Source organism: Asparagus officinalis, chromosome 8, assembly GCF_001876935.1.
Source record: "Asparagus officinalis chromosome 8, Aspof.V1, whole genome shotgun sequence".
Lineage (NCBI taxonomy): Eukaryota > Viridiplantae > Streptophyta > Magnoliopsida > Asparagales > Asparagaceae > Asparagus > Asparagus officinalis.
The window spans coordinates 112,314,244-112,334,134 of NC_033801.1; the positions used below are offsets into that span (position 1 = coordinate 112,314,244).

The 19,891-nt window shown below is 37.2% G+C and overlaps 2 protein-coding genes across 2 annotated transcripts; both read right to left on the reverse strand.

Moving 5' to 3' along the window:
• LOC109822317 (pentatricopeptide repeat-containing protein At1g73710-like) lies at positions 6,937–15,433 on the reverse strand. The gene is given in 3 exon segments (XM_020388501.1): positions 6,937–8,327; positions 11,304–12,746; positions 12,748–15,433. Coding segments are annotated over 2 exon segments (2,706 nt in total). The 5' UTR covers positions 15,291–15,433; the 3' UTR covers positions 6,937–8,327; positions 11,304–12,583.
• On the reverse strand, positions 15,819–17,546 carry LOC109821729 (pentatricopeptide repeat-containing protein At1g73710-like). The gene has a single exon (XM_020387892.1). The coding sequence runs from the start codon at positions 17,544–17,546 to the stop codon at positions 15,819–15,821; it is 1,728 nt and encodes a 575-aa protein (XP_020243481.1).

Consider the following 19,891-nt stretch of genomic DNA (forward strand, 5'->3'; position numbering starts at 1 on the left):
AAGAAGTGATAACAATTGATTGCTTCGTATAATCGCTATGAAATAACGGTATCACCACATGTAAATAGATAAGCAGTTTGAGACCTTGTTTTATGCGGGTCAGATAAATACCCAGCATCAGCATATCTAAGCAATTCAGGTCGAGAATTATAAGAGTAAAATAAGCCAAGATCAATTGTTCCTTGGAGATAGCGAAAAATATGCTTTATACCGTTCCAATGTCATTTTGTAAGAGATGAACTAAATCTTGCTAATAAATTCACAGAAAATGATATATCTGGTCTTGTACAATTAGCAAGATATATTAGTGCACATATTGCACTGAGATATGGTACTTCAGGACCAAGAATCTCTTCACCTTCCTCTTTTGGCCTAAAAAGATCCTTAGCGGGATCAAATAACCTGACGACCATTGGAGTACTCAATGGATGTGCTTTATCCATGTAGAACCGCTTTAATATCTTCTGGATATAATGTGACGCCCCTGGTTTCAACAAGGCTGCAATCCAAGGTGAAACCAAGAATGTCAAACCTGCCAAACACCAAACACCATGCTACGACATGTTTCACCATCACAGTTACTATCTATTTAGTGGAATCAATAATGGGTGTTGGCACAAAACATGCAAGAGAAAATATACAGAAGATATACTAAACAACAGATACTTTAAAAAAAATTATCACCGCTGATATAAATAGATAAATCTCTGAGAAGAAAACATCTGACTGATACAATTGTCTCACAATAGGAAGTCAAATGAAATGACATTTAGGCACATCGCCTTTACAAAACTAGAAACAATAGTTCAAATGTTCATAAATACATCTACTATGGAGTTCTGACATAAATTGCAAAAATAATAAATATCTAGATAGAATCTATGAAGACATCTCATCAACCTGTGACTCTCCATGCGCCGGACTTGCTGCCCAACATACACAGAAGTGCTGAATTGAGTGATTAAATGGGGAAAATCCAACTCAAAGGGCACTAACATACTCCAACAAGAAGCGCCCATTCCACCTACTTCATGTTCAATTCAAAGACAACAACAGAGGAAATTGAAGAAAAATTAATACTATGTACCTTGAGAGTAAGGGCCGGGGTCTTGGAAGAAGAGAGAGCGAGAGAGAGGGATTGAGGCCGAGCGAAATGGGAAATTGGGAATGAGTAGCGGCGGCTGGGATTTGGGAATGAGAGGAAATGAAGTTAGGGTTGAGGGTTTGGGACGGGTCGGGTAAACGCGAACTGGTTTGAAAGTTTTGGGAATATATTCGGTCGGTTCGGGTCGGTTCGGTTTGAAAAGTTGTCAACCCGACCCGAACCACCTTACTCTTAAAACCGTTTTTTTCGGGTCGGTTCGGGTCGGTTCGGGTCGGTTCGGTCGATTTTTTCGGTTTGAACCGAACCATGCTCAGCCCTAGGGACAACGAGTGTCAAAGCGCTATAGCGAGTAACATCTCAGCCAACCTCAGGGGAAAGGGCTAGGAAGGATAAGAAAATAGTTGTAGATACATAATAGATAGCAAATCATCGACTGTAAAATAATGTGGGAGTTTGATATTTAGAAATTTACAAAACGAGTATAGGTACATCTCTCGTAGTTCGAATTGTAAATATTTAAATACCAAATCCGAACTACAACGTGGAGCAATAACTCCATCTCCAATCATACTATCGAAATGTCCTGACTGATGCCAGATACTTGTCCAACACATGGACTTCATCTACTATATGTTAGATAAGAAAATTCAGATAAATGTCCAACACATGGACTACATATGATAAATACCCAACACATGGACTGTAACAGGTAAAAGCCCAACACATGGACTATATATGATGAAGGTCCAACACATGAACTGAAATGGGTAAATGTCCAACACATGAACTATATGATTAAGGCCCAACACATGGGCCGTAATAGACAAGTGTCCAACGCATGGACTGCATACGATTAATATCATACACTGAACAAATACAAGCAAAAGCATATATACCATTCACTCTCATACCCCAGTGAATAAATCTAAGACCCATGTCCATAGTCAACTCATGTACACCAATCTCAGTATATAACGAACCCATATAACCTAGGTGTCTCGCCAGCCACACTACCGCACGCAAACGACGTACACATGCACAAACAGGTCTCACGGTCGACCACCGAATATCTGCGGTTGACCGCATTGTGAGCAGAAAGTCTCTGCTCATCTGCGCGCCCAACGGTCGACCGCCACGGTCGACCGCGTAGGAAACAGAAGCTTCCTGCTTTTGCTACGCGCCCGACGGTCGACCGCCACGGTCGACCGCTCAGGTGCAGAAAACCTTTTGCAGGTTTTTTGCTCTAAGGGTTTTGATATAAAAACTTTCATATGTAAATCTCGAACACTACCAACCCTCTATCAACGATTTAGCATTTCTAAAACATGTGGAAAAAGGTTCTGAACACTTTAGATAAATCGAAATCATTCATGAATACGTATAAACATGTCGAAACATATGAAAGCAGGAATATTTCATTTAAAACTCTTGTTAGAAATATTTTCATATCTAGATCTGCATTAAGAAATTCGTTAGTGGATTTTTATAAGCCAAAACTTTAGTCTTTACATCATATACTATAGAGATTTATCTATACACACAAAATAGCATTTTTGGCTCAATAAAACCATATGAAAACTCAATAAAAATCGTTTAAAACATGTGTGCAGGGTTGGGCGAGATAAAACTCGCCTGAGGGGTGATGATAAACTCCCAAAAACGTGTGGGAAAGATTCTCCTTCGCTGAACACCGGTAGATCTCGTGTTAGCCCTCCTCCAAAAATCGCCCAATGAAAGAGGTTTAGGGTTTGAGAGGGGAGAGGGGGTTGTTAGGGTTTAGGACTGATGAAAGAGGGAGGTTTTCGGGTGAAGAAGCTTATATACGTACGGCTAAACCCGAACCAAAACCCGAACAGACCCGAACTGGGCCAAAACAAAAACTGCTCGGCGGTCGACCGTCACGGTCGACCGCACAGGAAGCAAAAAGTTTTCTGCTCGCCTGCACGCTCAGCGGTCGACCGCCACGGTCGACCGGATAGGGAATCCCCTGTTTGTGCATGTTTGTTTGTGTGCTGGTCTTATCCACTTGATTTCTCTCACATATATACACTTGTTTGATCTCCAAACACTTGTTATCACATTTATCTATGATATAAATATATATTTCACAATAAAAATTTATTCACTCTATTTTACGGGGTTTTACATATAAGCAGTTTGGTGAACAAAAATCCAATTTTCTAAATGCTCAATTTGTAAACCAAGGAAAATTTTGGTTTTCCCAAAATCTTTGATCTCAAATTCTTTCTTCAAATATTCAATCGCCTTTTGGAGCTCTTCAGGAGTTCTAATCAGATTAAGGTCATCAACATATACAACAATGATCACAAAATTTGACCCGTTCCTCTTTATGAAAACACATGGACATATAGGGTCATTTGTATAATATTCTTTAACTAAACATTCACTAAGGCGGTTATACCACATTCGTCCAGATTGCTGGAGTCCATACAAAGATCTTTACAACTTAATGGAGTACATTTCTCTAGGATTTGATTTACATGCTTCAAGCATGCTAAATCCTTCGGGGATTTTCATATAGATATCATTATCTAATGTTCCATATAAATAAGCAGTGACTACGTTCATTAGACGCATATCAAGTTTTTCATATACTGCTAAACTCACAAGATATCTAAATGTAATTTCATCCATTACTTGATGTACCAATTTATCCTCAGATACACTATCTTTTCGCTGAAACGTGTCAGAGTATCAGAAATCAAAATTATTACTATCTTCATTTATTAGTTTTGTGATCTTGAGTAATTTCATACAGTTTTTATTCATTAAACAGGATTTCATGCCTGTGGGCCAGTGGTCTTTAAAAGGAACCCCTAAGCTAACTACGAAGTACCTAAAATTTCTGACGATTCCTAGAGTGCTTTAGGACAAAAGCAGGCAAAAAATTTTTTTAGAGAAAGAACGTGACAAAGAGAAACCCAGGGATCATTAATGACTCTACGAAGATGACCATGTACATTACACATTAATTGCATGCTTATTCAATGGCAAAATTACCAACTCGTACTTTTAGTAGAACACATTTTTCGACTTGGTATTTTTACTTTTTCCTGCAACATTAAGGTAAATATCCAATTTCTGCAGCGGCCAAATAACCAAATGGGTATTTTAGTAGAACACACTTTCCAATTTGAAATTTTCTGTGAAAAATCATTACTACCACCTTGATGTTACCAGAGGAACCACAAACACCAAATTGTATAGTGTTTCCTACTAAAATACCAATTTGGTGATTCAGCCCGTATTCACTATGTTTGCACAGTGACATGCTGAATGCCATCTATAAAAGGAAAACTTTCTTACTTGGGATTGGATCCACATGCAGATATCTAACATGATTTCAATTATAAACCTCATCACCCCCTTCAGAATCTCCTTGTCAACCAATTTTAACCAGGAGATGTGGCTTTCCTCGATACAAGGGTTTTCAACATAAGGGCCTTAAAGCTTTTCTAGCATTTTGTGGATTTTGTCAAGATCAGTAAAGAAACCTTTTTAACAATGCCAAATATATGAGAAAATACGTTGAGCTGTATCCATGCAAACAGGCTCAAAACAAATTGAGAAAGATTCATGGAAATATACTAATTTTAAAAAATAAGTTTAGTGACACATGTCTATAACTACACTAAACCAACCGACAGAGTTCTAATATGCATTGCCACTTCACCCCCATACACTTACATTGGAGGCCAGAAAGCAGACAATTTCAATGATTTTGCTGATATCATCTTCAACATTTATGTCGCACCCATGAGATTAAGTAGAATTTTCAGACTGACTACTTTCGACTTCCACTGTAGTCTTATCCTCGCAGCAACGCGCAAGCTACAGAAAGCAAAGCAGAATATTCAGTTGATTTAAAATACCCAAAACACAATGACTTTGCCAAACAATTAGAGTCTTACCTCAAAGTTTATCCAAAGAAGTTCGAGATTTGGAGTGTCCTAAAGAAAATTAACAATGAACGCGATATGATCATTATGAAAGCATGTGCCTAATTGCAAAGCCGACAGATTTGGGAATGTTGGCAGGCATTAGTCTGAGTTGTCTAGCAGATTCCCTGTTGAGAACTAGAATAACTGCCATCAGTGAAGTCCAGCCAATCTTAAGCAGATAAGGAAATGTTGTAACTACAGAAACTAAAAGGGAAACAAAGAGAGAGAAAAAAATTATAGTATACAGAAATACAGGTGTAAATTTGATCCGAGATACTGCATCCAAATCTTTGATAAGGGCCAATAAATAATAGTTCCTTTTATTGAAGCAAAAAATAGTGCCTTGTTTCTTTTTTCGAGTGAACAACATAGTACAAGCTTTTACACACAGACAATGCCTGAAATGGTTAATACAGGGAAATTCAAATTTGTGGACAGAATCAAGTAGCTGATGGACAGAAACACAAAAGAAAGAGAAATGGATGCCATTGCAGTGGTTAATGCATGCAAACAATGCCCATATTGCACTTTCCAATTAATTAGGTTGAAGGGCTGACAATGCAATAGAATAAGCAGTTGATGTCGATGTTGTAGAGCTCAGGTCACTTAAGAGTGTTATGCATACCTTCAACGCTATGATTCCGGATAAATTTGACGTCCTGATCCAAATCATGATGCAGAAATAAAAACATGAAGGGGATTTATATAGGCAAGGACTTTATCCGATACGCTCAAAACCGGTAACTAATATTCAACTCATACAGTGACGCAAGGACTCTGTTCCCATGATATGGAAATATCCTATTTTAGCTCTTCCCCGTATAGAATTTGTATTGGATTGCTTGTATCTCTATATAGCACTGTCTTCTAATCAATAATAATCATCTGAGTATTTCACTGTATTATCTTTTGTAGTTGGTAAAAGATTCCATGGTTATATAGATCAATTTGATTGGATAAAACTGGATCCATTGGATCAAAACATACAAGAATTGTTGTTAGGTATGCAGATATAGAATCCATTTAAATCCAAACGCATAGCAGGATAACGACCATAGGTCATAGTTGCTTGACAACATAATCACATGCTTTACCATCACTCAGCTAGTGTATTAGAACTATTTGGCATGATACAAGCTACAATGATGAAACTTGAATTACTCAATTAACACATCTTACAATATGCCAGCTCCTATGTTTTCTAAATAGTGAAAATAACCATACAATGCAAGTTCTCCTGGTCAAAAGCTTAGATTCCTACATGCACCAGAATGAGCCAGTTTATTCTACTCTCAGTGCCTTGCGTGGCGCCTCCACTTCCCCCCTTTCTGTCATAGGTTTACCTCTTACAGCACAGACTAGAAGGTTAAAAAAAATATGCTCTTAAGACATGCTCATCAAAGAAATTTTGTTATTTGCTTTCCAGTGGAGGCTCAAACATTTTATTTGATAGGTGGATCATCTTTGCAGACAATTCAAAAGTGATCGGTGTTCCGACAGCAATTCAACAAAATAGAGACAGTAAGCTCTAATAAGTAACACAACTTCAAAGTTGCATGTTAGCGCTTCTAAATTCAAAGAATTGAGAAGCATGAACATTATGTATTATGGAAATAAGTTTCTTAATTTACAAGTAGGAATAGAATATCCCACTAAATTGTATTTCAGTTTCTAGTTACATCTCAGTTGATAAAATAATTAATAATAAGGAAAAGACAATGAAATGAAAGAAGGCATGAAGCATGAAATTTAATTTGAATTCTCATTATCATGTGGAAGAGAAATTTTCAATGGTATTGCAAGAAATACTGCGATACAAACTGTATTCATTTTTTTCCCCAGTACTTTTGTAATAACCAGACAAAGATATACTAATCTCCTACAAGCAACTCAACTTTACCTTCTTCTGAAGTGAAGTACATTTATATTGACATAAACATTGGTACTTACAGAAATTCCATATCAGGTAATAATGAATCATACCATATAATCTACATAAATGAAGTGATGACTAGATGCATACATAACACCTTTAAGAAGTTGGGAGTTGGAGCCAAAACAAATAACTCTCAGAGTTGATAGCAGGCATTACAATTTCCGTCTTTCGCAAACAAGGTATATCATTATGAAAATGCTCCAGTCTTTCTCCAATCTCAAGTGTGAAATACTCAACACAGGGCAAATAACAAGTACTTTGAAACAACGGAGAAAAGAGAACTCCAATCCTAAGACTGGGCCCAAATTTTTTAATAAGCTCAAAGCACACAGCAACAAGAACTGGGGTTCTAGATTGCAACAGTTGGATATGATTTCCACATAGAATCCGCAGGAACTAGATTGCTAAGCACGAGGTTTAGGATTCTAAGATTGTGAAAATAGCAAGTAAGGGGTTCTGGCAGCTGGAGAGGGCAGAAAAGAACTGCCTTTAAGAGTCAAAGACTCAAGGGATTGGCAGTGATAGAGAAGTTCAAGTATCTCGGCATCGGTTTCCCAGTTAAGGTTGATCTCTGCTTCTTGAATATCGTAAGCTATTGTATAATCAACACACAAGCTAACACTATCATTGACGAGGCTCTGATCAGAAGCAACGGAAAAATTCACAACTGGAACAAAGGCCCAAGTATTGTAAAATTGTTTGGAGAGAATGCAGGTTCTGATGGATTTTTTGTTGGGAGGAAGAAGATGCGTTGAATGATGAAGTCATGGAGGAAGCTCAGATTGCTCCTTCTCTTGTTGTCCATGGTGAGGATAGGAGGATGAATAGAATTAAGAAATATGGAGTTAGTGAATGGGGAAAGGTTGAATGAACCGACATTAATAGGCTTGCTAAAGAGAAGAAGAATGGCAACACAAGAAGCATGTGACATAACCAGTAACGTTACTAGCCTGCAACACCTTGTGTTTGACACTAATATGGTTAGAATGAAACAACAAAAAGCATTAATTCAAGGGGGGAAAAGGAAATAGGAGAAAACATGCATTGACCTCCCCATGCATCCAGAGAAAGAAGACCAACTACATGGGCCCACAAGCTTCCTAGAACAGCATCCAGATTTTTCTCTTCTTCTTTTCAGGTGCAGTGCATGTCGAGGAGAAAGTACCAGATGCTTTTACATGTCATAGAAGGAGATTATCAGAAGCCTGTGAGCTTGAAATTATGGTTAGCAGAGAACTATGTTAGGACAAAAACATGAACTTGCTCAGTTCCTCTTCCAGCTAGCCATGCTATTTATTCTTCACATCTTCAGAAAGTTTGGTATCTATAAATCAATAGACAAGTAAAGAAGATTTTTTTTAATGCAATATTGTGATAATTAAATAATTTGCATTGATGATAACAATATCATTGGTATTTCAATAATAGTGTAATCAAAACTGATCCTTATCTTGTTAAATTTCCAGTAAATAGAAACTTTATAGGCAGGAAACTAAATTGTATAAATCTAGGCTTTAACACTTCCTTTTGACCATGTCCCGGACTGAACACATGCTGTAAATTCCTGAAGGCTATAAAATATAAATTGTAATGATAAATTGTAACAAAATATCATGTCCCCATATTAATTTATAATGATAAATTGTAACAAAATAGCTATTAAATGTTGGCAGCAATATATAGGGATCCACAACATTTATTTGTACATAACAAAAGATATATAATTCTTAGATTTAGTTCCTCTAACCATTAGACCAAAACTCTGAAGTTATGATGACAGTCGAGAATTATAGTTTTATATTAATTCTAATATGCCCCCACAGGTTGAACACCCTTTTTATGGGGGGAACCTGGACTCACGTAGAAGTGTCAATTTTTTAGAAAATCCGCGTAAAATTCATGGCTGGTGGGATTTAAACATGGGTTGCTCTGATACCATCTTAGATTTAATCCCTCTAACCATTACATTAAAACTCCGAAGTTATGGTGAGAGTAGAGAATTATAGTTTTATATTAATTCTAATAATAAATAAATAAATAAATCTTTCTTATGTTTGTTAGCATTTGAGCTTAGTTTTCTCAAATTGCCTGCTCTGATTAGTGATTACAGAACTTGCAAGTTTCTTTATGCAGAAATATGTCACTGACTGAGAGACTGGACTACAGACCAAGCTTCCCATATGGTTTTTGGGTTAAGAATTACAAAGTCATGCAGGGTTTTCTTATTAGGGCACCTGAAGACAATCAGCCATTCAAATTATGAACCCTTTTATGTTTCCTTCCTAATGACATTTGAATTATGGACCATTTTCCCTCGGTTGACTGTAGAACTATCGAACTATCTATTTGTCCTATAAGCAAGCTCATAGAACGTCGAGGTATTAGAAAATGCCTTAATGCCTTGCATTGGTCAGAATTGTACCAACCGTAATAGATTATATCGCAGCAACTAAGGAGCCTCAGAAAATGATGCCTCATCTATTCTACATTACTTTATAAGGCTTTTTGTTTTGGTAGGTTCTGTAAAGCTTATAAACTTTATCTTGATTGAAGATGATCTCCATGTATTCATTTAAAACTTCTCACCCTTAGAGATTATAGCATCTCCACTAATTTCATACAGTTATGCCATTGGCGAGAATCCAACACTGGAAACATTCTAGTGTTTTCTTCTAACAACTTTATTCAATTATCACGTACAGAATTGGCAGACTGTGAAAACCTCCAAGCGATTCCTTGATCACTCCTCAGTTCTACCGAACTTAGGTAACATTAGGAGAGATCTAAGACTCCTTGTACTTCTAGGTGACACTTGTGGTACAATTTCACTTGATGCAACTAACTATTCATCATATATTTCTTCTTAGAATAGTTTCATAGATTTTATAGAAGGAAAAGAAGAGTGTGTGTTGTTGCTTTAATAAATAGGAGTCATACAACAATACAATCAATCTTATGTTCAAGACAAGAGAATCATACAATATATTACTTAAATGGATCATTCCGTCGGGAAACATAAGAAACTATATGTGCAAAAAATAAAAATTGCAGAAATGAGAACGCTACAAGACTTGTGGATATACATTAAGAGATAGGATAAGAAATGAGCATACTCATAAGAAGTTAGAGATTTCTCCATTGAGTATAAAATGAGAGAGAATCGACTAATGGTTAGGCCACAAAATGCACAAATGAAGTGAGGTGATAAGATTAAATTAATGGAGCAAGGAAGACTAGAGATAAGATTAAGAGAATTTGGTTAAAAGTAATTAAGAAATATACAATAGTGATTAATTTAGCAAAGGAGGTAAACAGAGCTAAACAAAAAATATTTGATTCATGTAGTCTGCCAAAAAAATCAGAATAAAAGGATTTGTTTTTGTTGTTGTCGCTGCTGTTGTCGTGTTAATTTGATGAAGAAACAGTGATAAACATGGATGCAAACACTCAGTTTTCAACTTTTCATTTTGCACTATTTAAAAGAAGGTTGATGGGAGTGGGGGTTGGGGGTGGGAACTATCTGAAGCTAGACATCAAATGTTAAATAACAGTAAACTCCATTTCATATTATAAATAAGGAACAGAAACATATCATACTCACTTCTACTTATGACCAAACAAGGCACAATGAATTTATGATCTAGATTCTGACAGGAGTTACCTATCTTATTAACCTACATAAAATGGAGAATATTTTTTAAAAGACCCATTTTGCAATTCTATGAGCAAAATCGACCTTTTTGTGTTTTAATTAGCAAAATCGACCTCTTTTTTGTCACGTCATCATAGCTGGCCAAAAGAGGTCAATTTTGCAAACTACAATGTTTAAAATACACGGGACTACTAGTCCCGTGTATTTAACAAGTAGTCCCGTGTATTTAACAATAACTAATTACCAACTAGTTAGTTGCTTATGTGTAAACGGAACTACATAGAAGTGGTTACTTCTTAATTAACAACCTCTAAATACATGAGACTACTAGTCCATGTATTTTGAAGATTATATTTTGCAAAATCGATCTCTTTTTGGCCAGCAGTGATAATGTGGTCAAAAAGAGGTTGATTTTGCTAGTTAAAACACAAAAATGTTGATTGCTCATAAAATTACGAAACGAGCCTTTTTCAAAAATTTCTCACAATAAAATTGTATTGCATAATTGGTCTAGAACAATATAACATTACAATAGCTTTTAAACACAATTAAAACCCTTGTGGTCCTACAGATTCCTGATAACGTTTTTCTTGACCAAGTGGAAAGTAATAATAAAAAAAATTACATCTTATGGGAGAAACCTCTGACCTGTTAGCAATCTTCTTTGCAAACAACAGTTCAGGAAGGAAATTTGAAGTCCATACGCCTCAGTGAATCAACCTCTATTGGCAGATAAATCAGCACACTGATTGACTTAGCAATAAGAGACTTTCACGGAGTCAAAGATTCTCACATATCTCCAGGCATCAAGTAACCAAAAGCCCTAAGCAAAAGATCCGTGCCTTGCAAGAGATCCATTATTACAGTCCAAATATCTTAATCCAAACTTTCTGAGTATCACATGATGCATATTCATGTCAATACTTCACACTTCACAGAAATCCTCTTATTGTGATTCACTTTCTGAAAGTTTCCAGTTTGTCACCTATTCTATTGATTCACGTATTGTGATTCACTTTCTGAAAGTTTCCAGTTTGTCACCTATTCTGTTGATTCACTTTCTGTTGTTTAAAAGGGTACCATCTTATGACTGAAAAAAAAAGCTCCCATAGTTGTGGAAAGGGCTACCACTTTAGAAGATACCAGTTTACAGAAATCAGAAATGATTACAAGTGTGACTGTACTAAATGTCACTCCAAATGCCTCGCACCTCAGAGAAATGCAGCCATTTGCAAATTAAATATTTAATATTTTGCATACCACCTTGACACATTATATGAAGGCACCCTATTAAGGCTATAACCCAGCAGTAGTCTCCTATAGGACGCCTCTGGTAGTTAAGTCTTTGGACAATGAAGTTGTACCAACAAATCCAAGCCACTCCGTGTCAACCACTGTAAATTCAAAAATATCAATCCTCTACCAGCATAGTCTGTCTTCCTTGGAGGTCAACAATAGTCGCACTTTTATAAACAAAATAGACTTCGTAAACATCAAGCAGGAAGTGGAATATTCCAAATTTTGACATTATTGAACACCATTCCCACAGTAGCATAGAGATAAAAAATTAAAACCATACTAGTTCTTGGAATGTAACAAGTACACGATCATTAATCATCTTCAGCTCCTGATTCACTGCCATCTTCGACATAAATGCTAAACCACAACTCTCGATCAACCAATTTGCAAGATCGTCCTTGCTTGCATTTAAGTGAGAATCTCTCAATGCCTTGGAAAGAGACTGGTTAGCGTCCATGTCCCCATATTTTAACAATAGTCACACTTTATAAATAATAGGCTTAGAAAACATCTAGCGGGAAATGGAATATTCCATATTTTGACATTATTCAACAACATTCTCATAGAAGCATAGGGGATAAAAATTTAGAACCCTACTCGTCCAAGGAACACTAAGAAGTACACAATCATTAATCATCTTCAACTCCTGATTCACTGCCATCTTCAGCATAAATGCTAAACCGCATCTCTTGATCAACCAATTTTGCAAGATCATCCTTGCCTGCATTTAAGTAAGCATCTATCAATGCCGTGTAAAGAGACTGGTTAGGTTCCATGTCGCCATATTTTAATAGACCCTTTACCATAAAAAAACGCCAAATAAATGTAAGTAACAAGGTCTGTCTCTAACCCCACATCTTGCATCTTCATGAAAATACTCAGGGCTTTATCAACCTCATCTGCAGCTCCATAAGCATGAATAGCAACATTATAAGCAAACGTATCAACACGAACCTCAGCCTTCAAGAAGGCTTCGCAAGATTTTAGTGCAAGAGAATGAAACTCCGCCATGGAAAATATGGAAGTTATTATAGCCTGCCTAGCAAATGGTTTTCCTGCAGTGTAGGATGACTCCAACTGCAATACTGCCTCAGGTGCAAGGCCACCCTTTTTCAATATGGTAAATAAAATTTTGAATGTCGAAGAATCCGGAATAATTCTGCGACTCAACATTTGATTTAACAACATTGCACATTCTTTTAGCTTTCCACTATTAGCATAAGAAGTCATGACATTATTGTAAGAAGCACAATCAGTCAATAAGCCTGAGAGTTGTGCCTCCTCAGCAATATAGGTTGCCTCATCTAATAAGCCCATATTTTTGTAAAGATACATCATAGTGGCATAAGAAACACCATCAGCCTGACCATCTCTCCTCAAGTCCTCGAATATCAACTTAGCTTCATTCACCATCCCAAGTCCAGCATAAAGATTGATCATACAATTTGAGGCAATTGTATCAGGACCACCATCCAAGTTCTTTATTTTTGCATACACCTCTTGTGCCTCTTTCCAGCTGCTGGCCTTAGTATAAGCCTTAATCAGAGAAGTAAGGACTATTCGATTAACTGTAAGTCCAGATGCTTCCATTATTTTGAAATAATTAATTGCATCCTCAGTTCTTCCAGACTCAGCAAACCCATCTATTAATGACCCGTAAACAATTTCATTTGGCTCCACACCAGATGCCTTCATTTCTTGGTAGACCTCAACAGCCCCAGAAACAAAACCGGTGTGACAATAACCAGAAATTATAGCAGAAAAAGTCTCGCATCTCGGTCTGAATCCAGCCTCTTTCATATTTCTCAAGAGTTCTGTTGCTCTGTCCAGCAATTCAGCCCCACAAAGCATTTGTATTAATGTGTTATAAGTGCATTCATCTGGTGGGGTTCCACAATTTCTCATGCTCTCAAACAAGTTGAGAGCTTTATCATAAAGCTTAGCCTTACCATAAGCTTTTAACATTACATTATACTCAATTATATCCTTATTTCTTTCTCTAGTCATCTCTGCATAGAAGACATCCTCTGCTTCCTTCCAACATCCTTTTTCTGCATAAGCATCCATAAGAGCTGCATAATTCTTAGAAGAAATCTCCCTCCCAAAACAATATTTCTCGAAAAAGATACTTGCCTCACTAAGCAATCCTTCATCAATGTACATTTTTATTATAACAGGCAGACACTGCTCATCAATATTTCCACCCATCGCCATGATATCCGCAATCACATTCTCCGCATCATGAACCATCTTCTTCTCACATAATACTTGCAATATTATCCTAGAACTCACAACATCATGACGAAGACCAATCTCTCTAATCCTCCTATAACATCTCAATACACCATCAACATTCCCTCTTGAAGCATAAAGAGACATAAAAATGTTATATGTTTTAGTATCCGGTTTAATTCTCCTCTCCTCCATCTTCTCCAGCAAAGATTCAGCCTCAGATAACTGCCCACAAGACCCACAAATATTAATCATGGTATTGAAAGTGAAAGCATCAGGCTCAACTCCTGATATCAACATCTCTTTAAAGCAATCCGAAGCATCCTGCAATCTCCCAGCTTTCCCATACAAATCAATCAATGTATTGTAAGTAGCAGCAAGCCTAGGCTTATTCTCTCTCGAAAATCCCTGTTCCCAGCCCGACCCAAGATCAACAATATCCAATTCAATCTTCCCTCTACACCAACTCTTAAAGAACTTCTCACCAACATCGAATTTCCCCGAATCCTTCAAAACCCTAACCACAGTATTCATCGTGACCTCATCGGGGAAAACCCCCCTAGATTTCATGTGTTTGAGCCATAAAAGAGCCTCCTTTACCAAACCTCCCTTAGAAAAAACATCAATTAGGGTTCCATAAGTGTTGTTAGTTGGAAAAACCCCATCTTTCTCCATCTGAACCCAATAAATCCTCAACTCATCCCATTTCTTAGCCTTCCCCAACGCTCTCAGTGCTATATTGTAATGAATTGGGTTAGGGTTGTAGCTAATCTGAGATCTGAACCGGTTGAAAACGAGAAGGAGCTGCCTCCAATTCCGCTGTGATTTGAGAACTACGGTTTGCTCCTTGGGGGTGAGATTCGAGAGGAGGGAGTCTAAGGTTTCAGTGGGGATCGATTGAAGGTTGGTGGAGTCTAGGGTTTTCAGGAGGGAGGGAAGTGAAGGGGGCTTGGAAGAAATTTTGGGGACTGACAAGGGGGTTGTGTTAATTATGCTCGGAGAAAAGCTAGAAAGAGGTGGAGAGAGCTTACGTGGACTGGAGGAGGCGGTAACCGGACTCCGGCGGTGGAGATAACCGCTTGCGGGAAGGTATTGGAGATTCATCGGCGGTGGTAAGAAGAAAGGGGAGTGATGGGCGGTGATCGTAGCGGGAGAGGGAGATGAGGGTTTAGGGGTTTGCCTGGCCAAGGCAACAACTTTATCTCGACATATCTATCTGCGCTCTCGTCGCATGATGATTCAGAACGTTAAAGTTACTGTTTACAGTGTTCCTACTGCAAAATTATTCATAATATTCAAATTACTGCCCTTTGCTACAGAATGATTCAAAATAATTTCATTTTAACTTTGTTTACCTTTGATGTTCGTCAATTGGTAACGTATGAACAATAGCAATTCTTACAGAGCTATATGCTTACATGTAGATTTCAATATTTTCTCCGAGTCTGTTTTTAGATTCTCTAACTGGGAGTCAGTCAACATATTAGTTCTAAGTTAAAAGCAAAACTCAAAAATTACTATTTGCGCTATAGTAAACACTACTCTAGTTGCACCATGATTTAGAATATTAAAGTTATTGTTTGCAGTGTTCTTGCTACAAAATGATTCAGAATATTAAAATTATTATTTATGCTACATAAATATTATCAGTCTCAACCATAGATATTGTTGGAGCAGCAATGATTTTTTCCCCATTGGCTCCACACCAGATGCCTTCATTTCTTGGTAGACCTCAACAGCCCCAGAAACAAAACCGGTGTGACAATAACCAGAAATTATAGCAGAAAAAGTCTCGCATCTCGGTCTGAATCCAGCCTCTTTCATATTTCTCAAGAGTTCTGTTGCTCTGTCCAGCAATTCAGCCCCACAAAGCATTTGTATTAATGTGTTATAAGTGCATTCATCTGGTGGGGTTCCACAATTTCTCATGCTCTCAAACAAGTTGAGAGCTTTATCATAAAGCTTAGCCTTACCATAAGCTTTTAACATTACATTATACTCAATTATATCCTTATTTCTTTCTCTAGTCATCTCTGCATAGAAGACATCCTCTGCTTCCTTCCAACATCCTTTTTCTGCATAAGCATCCATAAGAGCTGCATAATTCTTAGAAGAAATCTCCCTCCCAAAACAATATTTCTCGAAAAAGATACTTGCCTCACTAAGCAATCCTTCATCAATGTACATTTTTATTATAACAGGCAGACACTGCTCATCAATATTTCCACCCATCGCCATGATATCCGCAATCACATTCTCCGCATCATGAACCATCTTCTTCTCACATAATACTTGCAATATTATCCTAGAACTCACAACATCATGACGAAGACCAATCTCTCTAATCCTCCTATAACATCTCAATACACCATCAACATTCCCTCTTGAAGCATAAAGAGACATAAAAATGTTATATGTTTTAGTATCCGGTTTAATTCTCCTCTCCTCCATCTTCTCCAGCAAAGATTCAGCCTCAGATAACTGCCCACAAGACCCACAAATATTAATCATGGTATTGAAAGTGAAAGCATCAGGCTCAACTCCTGATATCAACATCTCTTTAAAGCAATCCGAAGCATCCTGCAATCTCCCAGCTTTCCCATACAAATCAATCAATGTATTGTAAGTAGCAGCAAGCCTAGGCTTATTCTCTCTCGAAAATCCCTGTTCCCAGCCCGACCCAAGATCAACAATATCCAATTCAATCTTCCCTCTACACCAACTCTTAAAGAACTTCTCACCAACATCGAATTTCCCCGAATCCTTCAAAACCCTAACCACAGTATTCATCGTGACCTCATCGGGGAAAACCCCCCTAGATTTCATGTGTTTGAGCCATAAAAGAGCCTCCTTTACCAAACCTCCCTTAGAAAAAACATCAATTAGGGTTCCATAAGTGTTGTTAGTTGGAAAAACCCCATCTTTCTCCATCTGAACCCAATAAATCCTCAACTCATCCCATTTCTTAGCCTTCCCCAACGCTCTCAGTGCTATATTGTAATGAATTGGGTTAGGGTTGTAGCTAATCTGAGATCTGAACCGGTTGAAAACGAGAAGGAGCTGCCTCCAATTCCGCTGTGATTTGAGAACTACGGTTTGCTCCTTGGGGGTGAGATTCGAGAGGAGGGAGTCTAAGGTTTCAGTGGGGATCGATTGAAGGTTGGTGGAGTCTAGGGTTTTCAGGAGGGAGGGAAGTGAAGGGGGCTTGGAAGAAATTTTGGGGACTGACAAGGGGGTTGTGTTAATTATGCTCGGAGAAAAGCTAGAAAGAGGTGGAGAGAGCTTACGTGGACTGGAGGAGGCGGTAACCGGACTCCGGCGGTGGAGATAACCGCTTGCGGGAAGGTATTGGAGATTCATCGGCGGTGGTAAGAAGAAAGGGGAGTGATGGGCGGTGATCGTAGCGGGAGAGGGAGATGAGGGTTTAGGGGTTTGCCTGGCCAAGGCAACAACTTTATCTCGACATATCTATCTGCGCTCTCGTCGCATGATGATTCAGAACGTTAAAGTTACTGTTTACAGTGTTCCTACTGCAAAATTATTCATAATATTCAAATTACTGCCCTTTGCTACAGAATGATTCAAAATAATTTCATTTTAACTTTGTTTACCTTTGATGTTCGTCAATTGGTAACGTATGAACAATAGCAATTCTTACAGAGCTATATGCTTACATGTAGATTTCAATATTTTCTCCGAGTCTGTTTTTAGATTCTCTAACTGGGAGTCAGTCAACATATTAGTTCTAAGTTAAAAGCAAAACTCAAAAATTACTATTTGCGCTATAGTAAACACTACTCTAGTTGCACCATGATTTAGAATATTAAAGTTATTGTTTGCAGTGTTCTTGCTACAAAATGATTCAGAATATTAAAATTATTATTTATGCTACATAAATATTATCAGTCTCAACCATAGATATTGTTGGAGCAGCAATGATTTTTTCCCCATAAATATTGTGCTACAGTATAAATTTTGAATAAGTATACTCTATATGCTATAATAAAATTTTTTTGCCCCTTTATCCAATGTTTAATCTGAAGTAACAGTTTTTAACCTTTAAATAATGATCAAGCTATAGTAATATTATGTTTTTTTAATTGGTTCGAACTATTTTTAAGGTGGTACTACGAAATATCCAGAATGATGACTAATTTAAACTGATATCGTACTCACATTTACATCCAGATACTAATCATCTAGAGGTAATTAAAATATTGGAACAAATTTACCCTTACTTTTTTTCTTTTTTGACACACTTTCTTTCTTTCTTCCTTTTTGCGCTTTTAGTTTTCATGAGCAGCCAAAAAACAACCACACTTTTTTTGCCCAAGATTTATTTTCTCTTTTTGGAGAGACGTCTCTTCTCGGAGTTGAAAAAGAAATAGTCATCGTCGTTAATTTTCAAAGACCGATTCACCATTACTGTTTGGCAGACGGACTTTGTTATATCCTGAGAATTACTAAGTCTAATGACTTAAGAGTCGGATACGTATCATGATTAACTGACCGAGTCCTATAAATCTGAAAGCCCAACTTGGGTGTGAGCATCGCCGACCTCTCTGGCAGCCCAAGTTCAAGATGAAAGGAGTCTTCAAGCTGGGATCTGCAGGAAGACCCCAAATCCTAGACAAAAGGTGTCTTCTACTCGTGCTCTCGCTAAGAAATGTCTCAAATGACGATGACCTATCAACTTCAATAACCATACTCCGCCGCCCAAGCATCATCGCATTTAATGCTGGGTTAGAGACATTTTGACTTTTCGAGCTAAAGTTATGACTACTCAATGATGTCAGCACTTTAGTCGTTCTAGTATTGTCGTATTAAATGTAAAGCTGACTCATTAAACAGACTGTCGACACGTGTAAAGTGCGATCTGATCAGCGAACTGCACATGCCTGGTTATATTACTAATGTGATCTTGTTAACCCTTTATAAATAATGAGCAATCTTCACTGTTCGAAGGTATGCAAAAATTCATGTATAACATCCTAAAATTAGATTCTATAAACTTGTTTAAGCTATTTACTGACTTGAATATTAGAGGACACGTCAGCGCAACCAACTTCAGCCCTCTAACGGGTGTTACCTGTGGAAAATCTGCTTTTTTCTTATCAATCAACTATCAATGAAGATTATGTGACCCTAAACTCCTCCAAAAATAAACAAGATTTTAGACTAATTAAAATTTTAATGGCTTGTTTTGTGCACGTGTGTGTATCGAACTACATGAATAGGGCTGGTAAACGACCGAATTGAAGCGAATAACTACCTATTCGAATTCTAATTCGGTCCATTTTCATATATTCAAATTTGTGATCATATTCGAGTCGAATACTAAATGACTATTCAAATTCAATTTGACAACATTCATTCACGTTCGATAATTATTCGTGAATATTCATTTAACACCATACTATAATTTCCCCCACATTATTTGTTTAATATTTGATACCTATTTATTAATTATTCGAAATTAAAAACAAACATATAGTGCATTCTATAGAAATATAGACATTAAACCTAAAAAATTTAGGAAATTATAGATCCACAAGAGATTAGATCAGATTTTCTGTAAAATTATCTGCAAAAGGCATAAAGAAGTAATCTTTAGCAACTAATTTAAGTTAAAAATTAATGAAATGGTAACTTTAAGCTTCGATTTACATTTTGATGAAGAGGTGATTGATTGGGGAGATAAAGGT